At 51.2% G+C, this 10,923-nt stretch overlaps 1 protein-coding gene across 1 annotated transcript; it reads right to left on the bottom strand.

Moving 5' to 3' along the window:
- Window positions 1-5,145: 5,145 nt before the first annotated feature.
- Window positions 5,146-6,011, bottom strand: LOC122896318 (basic proline-rich protein-like). The gene has a single exon (XM_044234384.1). It carries the CDS (start codon window positions 5,951-5,953, stop codon window positions 5,264-5,266), a length of 690 nt encoding a protein of 229 aa, XP_044090319.1. The 5' UTR covers window positions 5,954-6,011; the 3' UTR covers window positions 5,146-5,263.
- Between the last annotated feature and the right edge of the window lie 4,912 nt (window positions 6,012-10,923).

Genomic DNA, 10,923 nt, shown 5'->3' with positions numbered 1-10,923 from the left:
GGAGAGGGAGAATCGGACTCTGGGCTGCATAGGTTTCCTAATGCGGGGCTCAATCTCAGGAACCTGGGATCATGACCTGAGCTGAAGGCAGACACTTAAGCAGCTGAGCTATGCAAGCGCCCCTAATGATTTTTTTTAAAGATTTTTATTTATTTATTTGACAGGGAGAAAGAGAGATCACAAGTAGGCAGAGAGGCAGGCAGAGAGAGAGGGGGAAGCAGGCTCCCCGCTGAGCAGAGAGCCCGATGTGGGGCTCGATCCCAGGACCTCGAGATCATGACCTGAGCTGAAGGCAGAGGCTTAACCCACTGATCCACTCAGGTGCCCCGCCCCTAATGATTTTATTTTTAAGTAACCCCTATACCCACCATGCGACTGGAACTCACAACCCCAAGATCAATAATCACCTGCTCTACACACTGAGCCAGCCGGGCACCCAACTTTTGTGAATTTTAAAATTATCATCTACACTTTAAAACGAAGACAAGAGGGGGGAGAAGGACCAGTGGAAATGTATATATCTGTGCATATGCGGATTCATTTAACTACTGGTAATACGTTGTTTCCAGTGTTCAGTTACTACAAACAGGGCTACTGCTTAGGGTCCTGTAGTTACTCACTTCTGCGGTGCCTCTTACCGAGCCAGACCAACGCTGCAGTCTAGCCCCCCAATCCGGCCCATCAAGCCAAAGAATGGGACTGCGTCCCTCTGCACTCACTGAGGGCGACTCTTTTTTTTTAAGCATAAAATACTATGCGTTTGCCCCGAGGTGCACGCATGAGGCTGCTTCCACCACCAGGGGGCACCTTTTATTAATGGCCACCAAGGAGCCATGCGAATTACCAGAGGCCTCAATCATATACACTTTTTTTTTTTTTTTTTTAATGCTGCAGTCAACATCGTACTGAATTGCTGGTCACTGGGGCCTGTATGTCATAAACTTTACATGGGATTGCCACATTCATCACCAATTTCGTTGTACACCGCACAAGCGTTTTATGAGAATTCTCATTGCCTCATATCCCTTCCACATTTGATGTCATTATGTTTACTTTTGCCAATCTAATAGTTTTGAAGTCGGACCCCATTTTCCCCCTATTTCAGATCTGTCTGGGAGCTTCCTGGTTGGCGAACACATGGCGATTTGGTGAGAATGGTGCGCTCTGAGAGGGCCTGAAAGTTCTTGGCCCCTTCCCACACACCTTGCCCTCTGCGTCTCTTCCCTCCGGCTGTCCCTGAGTTATAACGTTTGACAATAAACCAGTGATGTCATGCTCAGAAAAGGCCATGTGAGAACACAGCAAGATGGTGACCCTATAGAAACCAGAGCCCTCAGGAGAAACTGAATCTGCCCTCCCCATGATCTGGAACTTTCAACCTCCACAACCGTGAGAAATAATATCTGTTGTTTAAGTTAAAACACACACACACAGATTACCAATGCGATTGTGCATCTTTTCAAATGTGCCTCATTTAGAACTGATTGTCCATGAATCTTTTGGATATCCTTCCATTTGCCCTTGTCTAACTCCTCTCCCCCACTCTACTCTGTGTCCAGTAGGCTGACCTTTTGCGACTGCATGACTGACTCCCTTGTCCTCTGGCTTCTGCGGAGGTTGTTGAGTTGTTAAATTGTTGAGATCCTTGGGTTCTGGTTGAGTCTGGCCAACGAGAGAGCTTCATGTCTATCAGATGGAGAGTGGGCTGTGGCTGAGTTTCTTAACCAAAGACCACAAATGCTCTCCAGCAATTCTCTTTATTTTCAAAGTATTATTTATTGTATTGAAGGACGGTTGATACACAACGTTACATTAGTTCCAGGTGTACAACATAGTGACTGGACGAGTCTATACGTTCTGCTGTGCTCCCCACAATCTGTCCCCGTACAGCGCCATTACAATACCACTGACTCTATTCCCTATGTTGTGCCTCTTGTCCCCATGACTTATTCATTCCCAGATTGGAAGCCTGTACCTCGCACTCCCCTTCACCCATGTGACCCATCCCCCACCCCTCTCTCCTCTGGCAACCATCAGTTTGATCTCTGGATTTAGGGATTTCTGCCCTTTTTTTGTTTCTTTGTTCGTTTTTTGGATTCCGCATATACGGGGGATCGTATGGTATTTGTCTTTCTCTGTCTGACTTATTTCACTCAGCATAATACCCTCCGGGTCCATCCACGTGGAGGCAGGGGTTCTCTCTAATAGTTATTGTGTTCCAGTAACTACTCCTGGCACTTACTCCTTCATGCTTTGCTGGGAGGTCCCAGCTCCCCACCATTGCTAGCCCCGGGGCATCTCAAAATGTCTTGTTGGTGTCAGTTTTTGGCAGCCCTTGCTCCTATAATGGTGTAAAAGTCACCTGTTCTCCTTGCTCCTGTGCTCTGGGCTGTCTGGGGAGTTAGGGGGTGTGCTTGGCTCTGGGCTGCAAATTGTGTGCACATTTGCTCCCCCTGAGTCACTGTGTAGTGCAGCGGGAGGGATCAGCGCCTACTGGGGTCAGCTTGTCTCGCGGCAATCACAGGACGGCAAGAGGACCAGCCAAACCACACAAACATGTTGATATCCTCTGTTTCGCTCAGGTCTGCTCACATCGCACTGATAAAAACAAGTGCATGACAAAGCCTAGGTTTGGAGGAACAGGTAGGCACACTCCTTCTGGAGAGTGGGGGGGGGGTAGTGCAAATTTGCAGAACAATGATACAATCACAATTTCCTCCAGCCATACCCACTGCCATCTCACAGTCCCCTCATTTACTTCTCCGCTCTGATCCACTTGCATGTACCACGTTTCTCATTGGGACCTGGATTAACTCCCTTTCATCCTTGGAAGTTTCTGTAGGTTTTTCCAGTTTTCAGGGACATGCAATACCTCTCTCCCATTTTAGTTCAGCCTTTTTGCTTTCCTTTTTGGGGTGGGTCCTTCTCCCCTACCCTAGGCCCTACCCTATCTTTGGCACCAACTCTTTCCCACTTCTTGTGACTCACGCTAACAACTTAGCATGTTTATTGCTATAGTTTTCTTCATACCTAGCGAACTGTGTGTGTGTGCACGCGCGTGTGCATGCATATGCCAGCTTTTTTAACATACAAAAACGTTTTGCAATTTTAACAAAAGAATAATGCAATTTTCCACCTATTCTGTTCCTTACTTAAAACCCTGCAATATCTCCCCATATCAGCTGGCATAGATCTTTCCTATTCTTTAAAATGCTGAATTATGGGGCACCTGGATGGCTCAGTGGGTTAAAGCCTCTGCCTTTGGCTCAGGTCATGGTCCCAGGGTCCTGGGATCGAGCCCTGCATCGGGCTCTCTGCTCAGCAGAGAGCCTGCTTCCCCCCCACACCTCTCTCTGCCTACTGGTGATCTCTGTCAAATAAATAAAGAAATAGAATCTTTAAATAAATGCTGAATTATGTTCCATCATGCTGGCCCCATTCCCCTATTGAGGAGTGAAGTCAGTGTTACTAAGCACTGCCCAGACCCCACCTTCAAGACCAAGGTTCTCCTTCCCCCGGCTGCTAGGGACCCAGGCTGCTGAGAGCCATAGCTCAATCACTTCCCAGGAATTACTGTGGGTTGAAGGGAGCTTCCTTGGCCAGGGGTACCCTGTGGCCTTTAAGTGAGACCTTATCTAATGACTAGACAGTGTGGGCGTACCAAGGCCTCGGACTCAACTACTCAATCCGTAACTTTTCCAACTTTAGATATATCCCCATAGAATCAGCCGTTATCTTCTGTTGTAACAGCGGTGTCTCTTGAAATTCTCCCTCTGCTCAATCCTGCTTCCCTCCCTTCCTCACAAGTGTTATGAGATCTGTTTTTGAGGGAACTTCAAGTGTGTTTGGAGCTGGAAGTGGACCAAAGAGCAGACTATGAAATCGGATTTGGGAGCTCGGTTACCTGCCCACTAGGTCGGAAGCTCCATCACTGTCTATAGGTGTAGTGCTGCTAACCCACGATGTCAAAGTGATGCCACTGTCAAAAAACTGTCACTAGTGGTGACCACAGATGGGACACAGATGGAAGGAAATTTATTGGCAGGTGCAATGTCTCAGGGGTTGACCGATTCAGAGGAAGTAGTAACTGTTCACAATTGTGCAAAAACATGGTTGTAACAAGAGGCCGCTACAGCACTGGAGAGAGACAAGGAAGTACTGGGGTGGTTAACACCAGTCTAATCTTGGCTCCAAAGCCAAGGGTCCCACCTGTGGGCAGAAAGCAGTCTGAGGACTGGCCTGTAAGCATTAGTCCTCTTTGCAATGCTGCCTGGAATCCAGTTTGTTTTCTACAAGTCAGGTCAATGCATGCACAAGCGAAGCACAGCTCTTTCCCGCTCCCTTCCCACGTTCTGGAAAAATGACCCAAGTCAGAAATAAGAGGGTTGATTCTATGAACCTTTAACATCATACCAGAGTGCGGCCTTGTAAGCCCACCTTTTCTCAGACTCTAACGGGATGCCTAACTTTTCCAGCCACAGACAAGCTAGCCGAGGCTTTTCTCAGGACTGCAGATTTCAGAGGTTAGTAGGCAGACAACAGTAGGAGGTAACCATTTTCCTTTTCTGCAGCAAAAGAGAACTTGCAGTTCTGTTGTCCTGTAGTTCATCAACCAGGTTTGTGCTAAATTAACAATCACACTTCTGCATTCCCTTCTCCTCTACTCACACAATCAAGGCTTTATAAATGTAAATGCATTTACTAAAGAACCTGCCACTCTGCTGAGTCCCTGAATAATGCATTAAATAAAATTTGACGGGTGTTCAGCAACGTATGTGTGGGATTCCTGATTTGTCACAGAAAGGTGCTGCGCCTTCAAGCGGCTTTTTGGAAAGGAGGAGATGTTTTCCAGAAGCCTCCCAGCGGCCTTTTCCTGATACCCCCTTGGCCAAACTCAGATGGAGGTCCACTTCCTGAGGGGCATGGAGCTGACTGGATTGGAAGGGTCAGCACGTGGGCCCGAACGACGGCGGATGGGGAGCGCGTCCCCAGGACCACCACACGACCCCCTGCTGTGATTCACCACGTCAGAGTCAACCTCAGCCACAGAGCGGCAGGGGACACGCCTGCTCAACGACACCCACGGACCCCGCGCACCGCGCACCGGCCCGGGGAGGCAGGGGTGCCCCATTCACCGAGACTCAGTTTCTTTTTAATAGCGTCTGACATTTATTGAAAAGAAGGGGAAGACGTTTGTCCAGGTAGTGTAGAAGAGCTGGGCAGAGTGCGGGGCTTAACTACTGTGTGGGACAAAAGGCACACCTCAGAGAGACAGCTGCGAACTGAGAAGAGAACTGGGTTCTGGGCAAAACGACCAGGTCCACGGGAGAAAGAAAACGAGCGGCTGGAGCTGGCTGCCAGGCACCCCTGGGACCTGGCCGCCATCTGGCAGGAGCAGAAGAGGTCTCTGGGAGGAGGGGGCGACGGGTCCCGCCGCAGGTGAGAGGCCGGCCCGCCCCTCGGGGGCGGGGGACGCGGTGGGTGGCGAGCTGCTGGAGTCACTGTCCAGGGGCCGCGGCCGGCTCAGACACTTCGTGGCTGAGCCCACATCGCTGGGGCCCCAGGCCGTCGAGGGCGCGCGCGGGACCGCGGTGGACGGCGGTGGCAGCGCGGGTGTCCGGGCGGCGCGCTGCAGGCCTGGCGGTCGGTCTGGCGGAGGCGGCCCGCGGCGGCCGGGCGCTGGGTGGTCTGGCGGGTGTGTCACGGGAGCCCGGCCCGCAGCTGGAGCGCGGGCCCCAGTCCAAGTGCCCGCGGGAGGGGCCCGGCTGGCCGCACAGGGCGGCGGCGCGCTCCGGAGCCAGGCCCAGAGGCAGCGGCGGGGACCCGGAGCGCTATTCCTGGAACAAAGGCAAGCACTACGCGGGAGGGGACAGCAGCGCGGGGGAGAGCGCGGCCACTCGAGCGCGGCGAAGGTGGGGGGCGGGAGGCGCGGCGGGGCGACGCCCGCGGCCATCTGGGCTGCGGCGGCGGCGGCGGCGGCGGCGGGCGCTGCGGACCCTCCCCCGAGCACCCGCCCCCAGGCCCGAGGGGCTCCCGGCCTAGAAGTCCTCGTCCTCCACCCAGCCAAACACCCGCTTCATCTCGGCCAGGAAGCCCCGGTAATCATTGAGGAGGGGGCTCTCCTTCCTGATGTAGGGGATCACCCACTGCAGGGCCGGCCCGGTCAGGCGGGTGATGAGGAACGTCACCTTCAGGGCGTCGCTGGAGAACAGGGTCTCGTCCACCAACATGTAGGCGCCCGTCTGCACGATGAACTCCGGCAGCCGGTCGGTGTCGCCGTCAAACGTCTCGGGGAAGGGAATCGGGTTCCTCCACCGCCGGGTCTGGGGCCGCAGGGGCAGGGCCAGGAGGGCCTTGATCAACTGCACCCTGCCGTCCATCGCGCCGCGCTCGCGCTGGCTAGGAACCTCTGGGAAGGACTGGGTTGAGGTGGGCGGAGAGGCGTGGCGGGAAGTGCGTATGCGCGGAGGCGGACCCGGGTAGGGGGCGTGGCCCGAGAGGGCCACGCCCACTTGTCCCAGTGGTCGCTAGGGCGCAGGCGCAACACAGGGTGGGGGCCCCAGGTCAGCCGCAGACCGGCGAGGGTCAGATCCAATGGAGCTCGAGGAGGCGGGGTCAGAGCCGCGGGGCGGGGCCGACAGTCCCCAGGCGGGCCAGGGGCCTGGCCTGGGGCACAGCCCAAGACATCTGGCTCTATCTAGCTCAATCTGGATGTCTGTCCCTGTTTGGTGTAGGAAAGTCCTTAGGCATGTGGGCCTCAGTGGGGCCCTGTTTTGGGGGTTGAGAAGTCCTTCCTTCTCACGTTTACTGACCCTCAGGCTTAGCGTATGTTTGTGGACTCCTGCATCTGGACACTGCTTGAGGGAGGTTCCTCCAGCACAATTTCCTGCTTAAGCATGCATTTCTCAGCTAGAGAGATTTTGCACAAGAGGTTGTAGATGTGGTTGCCTTGCAGTGTAATGGGAAAGCCCCAAATATTAGCAAACATCATCCAGAGCTCCGTATTCAAAGAATAATGCTCTAGGACCAGTTAATGTAAAGAGGGTTTAATAATAAGAAATCTCTTGGGGCGCCTGGGTGGCTCAGTGGGTTAAAGCCTCTGCCTTCGGCTCAGGTCATGATACCAGGGTTCTGGGATCGAGCCCCACATTGGGCTCTCTGTTCTGCGGGGAGCCTGCTTCCTCCTCTCTCTCTCTGCCTGCCTCTCTGCCTACTTGTGATTTCTATCTGTCAAATAAATAAATAAATAAAATCTTAAAAAAAAAGAAATCTCTTAATTTGGGGTGCTCAGATCGCTCAGTCAGTTAAGCCTCTGCTTTCGGCTCAGGTCATGATCTCAGGGTCCTGGGATTGAGCCGGAAGTCATCCTCCCTGCTCAGTGGGGAGCCTGCTTCTCCAGCTGCTCCACTTGTGCCCTCTCTCACTATCTGTGCTCTCTTTTTCTCTATCTCTGTTGCTATCTCTGTCTCTCTCTCAAATAAATAAATAAAATCCTTAAAAAAAGAGAAAGAAGGAAATCTCTTAATTTGGTATATAGGAGATCAAAAGAGGATTATCACTATAGAAACCAAGAGACAAAACTAAGAGGTATTGAATGCTTTCCAAGCATGATGTTGTACATTTCCACACTGAAAAATAAAGGAAAGGAATAACAGAGATTAATCTATTTTTAAAAAGACTTTATTCATTTGAGAGAGAGAGAACAGGAGCAGGGGTGGGGAGAGGAGCCCCATGCGGGACTTGATTCCCCCAGACCCTGAGATCCTGACCTGAGCCAAAGGTGGCCACTCAAACATTTGAGCCACCCAGGTGCCCCAAGATTAACCTATTGAAGGAGGGGAAACGATTACAGTTTAAATCTGAATTCCTTTGTATGGCTGAGTACAAATTAATATAAATGCATCACAAGCTTTCATATATGGAGAAAATTTCAGTTAGGTAGTGTTGTGTTGATGACTCAGTTCAGAAAAAGCAATTAAAAAGAAACAGTGCTTTGGAATATGCTTGAATAATTATAAAAGCCACTTAAAGAACATTTCTAAATGCTAAGAGGTCTACAAAAGAATATTCAAGGCAAAAAGCAGGCCCAGGTCTGATGCAGAATAGTACAGCATCTTAAAGATGTTAATTTTCTCTGCATGATGAAATTTGGACTGAGGTGGCCCCCCAAGAGGCACAATTGTGGCCTCAGGAGTGTTCGAGAAGGTGGAAGAATTGACCCAGCTGGAACTTGATGAACTATAGGCCCCACTGCTGCCCCATACCAAGAAGGGGACAGCCAATTTGCCTCCATCTGCTTGAGCTGCAACAGTGCCTAGAGCCCCCATGACCTTTCAAGGGCAACGTATCTGTTATGGACCTAGCTAAGCCTGAATTACCCACAAGTTTAAAAAAAAGCCTTTAAAATATATAAAACGACAGTTTTCTGACATTGGATGGCAAGCAGCCAGGGTAGTGTTCCCTAAGAGTGAAACACCTTGGATGAACCCTTGAATGAACCTTGGCTTCCTGTCGGGAGCAAACACCCAGGTTGCCTATTTTATCTGTTTGTTTGTGTGTATATGTGTGTGTCTGAGGGGGACTGTTTGTTTATACTTGCTGATCCCAAATGGAAAGCAGATGTGAGAAATCCCCATGTCTCCCATAGTTTTCTCTGGCTTCTTTCCCTGCAGATCTTATCTTTCTATCCAAGTCATTTAATGACACACTCCCTCCCCACCACCCCTGAGGTAGGGTCTCTTTCCCCAGGCCCAGACCCGCCCATCCCCATCCAGGCCAGGACCTCTTCTTGGCACCTAGAATCTCTCTGGGGGAGTAATGGCAGGGGGATCCAATGCCAAGCACTCCCCGGTGTGTGGATCGGGACAGCTCAGAGAATCTCTAACAGCTGAGAGAATACACTTGGCGCATGTCCACGCAAAATGAACAAAACTTCTGCAAAATTTTTAAAGAGAAAGGAAAAAAATTTTATTTTAGGGGCGCCTGGGTGGCTCAGTGGGTTAAAGCCTCTGCCTTCGGCTCAGGTCATGATCCCAGGGTTCTGGGATCGAGCCCCACATCGGGCTCTCTGTTCCGCAGGGAGCCTGCTTCCTCCTCTCTCTCTCTGCCTGCCTCTCTGCCTACTTGTGATCTCTGTCTGTCAAATAAATAAATAAAATCTTAAAAAAAAAGAATTTTATTCAAGCCCAAGTTTTAGGACACCAGCCCTTCTTCACAAAGGAAAGAGTGCTCCAGGGAAGGAACATTTGGTGCAGGGTTATATGTGTTTTTTACATAAAGAGTTACAAGTCATCAAGAGGAAGGACACGCCAGAAACTTACAGACTTTATCTTAAGGTTTTCAGTGTGCACAAGGCTGTTTGATGGAATAGCTTATGGGACCAGGGAGGGATATTTTGTTGTTGTTTTTCTTATCTTTATGTTTGGAATACTCCTTTTTGGTTTTTGGGGTTTTTTTTGTTTTTTTTTGTTTTGTTTTGTTTTTAAATGAGGCAGGCATACGATGTGTGCTCTGGGCAAAAATAGGTTTTCTGAGGTTTTGCCAAGTCATTTTGACCTTGGTAAATGTTCAAGTATAGCTTCCCTGGGAGCCCAGGAGCAGGACCTGCAAACATTAAAAGTTGCAAATTTCCTTTATCACTGGACAGCCGGTGGAGCCGGCATCCAAACCACAACTGAGTTGTGACAAAGGGTCATTACAGGATCGCCCATCACTAGCTTGGAAGGGCCATCTGTTGCCACCTGTGGCTGTGTCAGGGCCAAAGTGGAGTCTTGTTGGTATTAATACCCTCTATGTCACTGGCCATCTGCTCACGTAACCCCTAAGTCCCTTACAAACTGCTCACCACCCGGAAGAGGCTTCCTGAGACTCTCTGGGGAGAGGGCGCACACTATGGGGACAGGGTACTGTCAGCGGTGAGGGCGAGCGTAGTGGGGAGGAGTGGCTCCCACGCCATGGACAACCCATTCATTGGCACAGAGAGGGTAACAATGGGGATATTTATCAATCCGGTTCCAGCTGCCATGGGAGACCGGGAAGGGCGGTGCCGCTGCCCTCTGCACGCTGAGGAACCCCTCCCGCAGCACAGGAGACGCTGCAGCTAGGGCCCCTCTTGACTGGACGCACCAACACAGCTGCTCACGCCCGCAGCCTGAGATCCTTATGAAATCCCAAGGAGAGCCCCGTGCCCCACTGCCCCCTGGGGGTGGGGGTGCATCTTCAGGCAGAACAGATGGCCACAGTCTTGCTTTCCCTTCCCCTGGCGGGGTGTGTGTGTGTGTGTGTGTGTGTGTGCGCGCGGGGGGGCGGGGGTGAGGGTGGGATTTTTTTTTTTAAAGATTTTATTTATTTATTTGTCAGAGAGAGAGAGAGAGAGAGCGAGCACAGGCAGGCAGAGGCAGGCAGAGGCAGAGGGAGAAGCAGGCTCCCTGCGGAGCAAGGAGCCCGATGTGGGACTCGATCCCAGGACGCTGGGATCATGACCTGAGCTGAAAGCAGCTGCCCAACCCACTGAGCCACCCAGGCGTCCCCGAGGGTGGAATTTTAATGACAAAAGTGATAAGGCTATTTGACGAGTGTTTGAATCACGGTAAGCGGCACAGAGGACATGCAATTTTAAGTTCATCGGAAATCTTATACAAGTAGCGGGGAATGTACTAATCTTTTTGAGGGACAATGCCACAGATAATTGTCACTGACCTGCCTCTCCAGATTCTGCCCTCACTAAGGCTTTCTAAGACCAGGTTGTATAGCACAATGAGAAATATTTCATATTTTTAAGGGACCAAGATTCTAATAGGCTTTCTAAGTCCCACATTGGGGGGTGGGGGTGGGCTCCTTGCTCAGCAGGGAGCCTGCTTCTCCCTCTGTCTGCTCTGCCTGTTCTGACTGCATCTCTCCATGCTTTTGCTCTCTCTCTTTGAC

This window comes from Neovison vison, chromosome X, assembly GCF_020171115.1.
Source record: "Neovison vison isolate M4711 chromosome X, ASM_NN_V1, whole genome shotgun sequence".
NCBI lineage: Eukaryota > Metazoa > Chordata > Mammalia > Carnivora > Mustelidae > Neogale > Neogale vison.
Note: the sequence above shows the minus strand (reverse complement) of the source record. Positions and strands in the feature narration are given on the sequence as shown.

Bases quoted from the DNA above. Each gene is read 5' to 3' on its own strand.
- LOC122896318 (XM_044234384.1), bottom strand. From the start codon at position 5,953: ATGGCCGCGGGCGTCGCCCCGCCGCGCCTCCCGCCCCCCACCTTCGCC.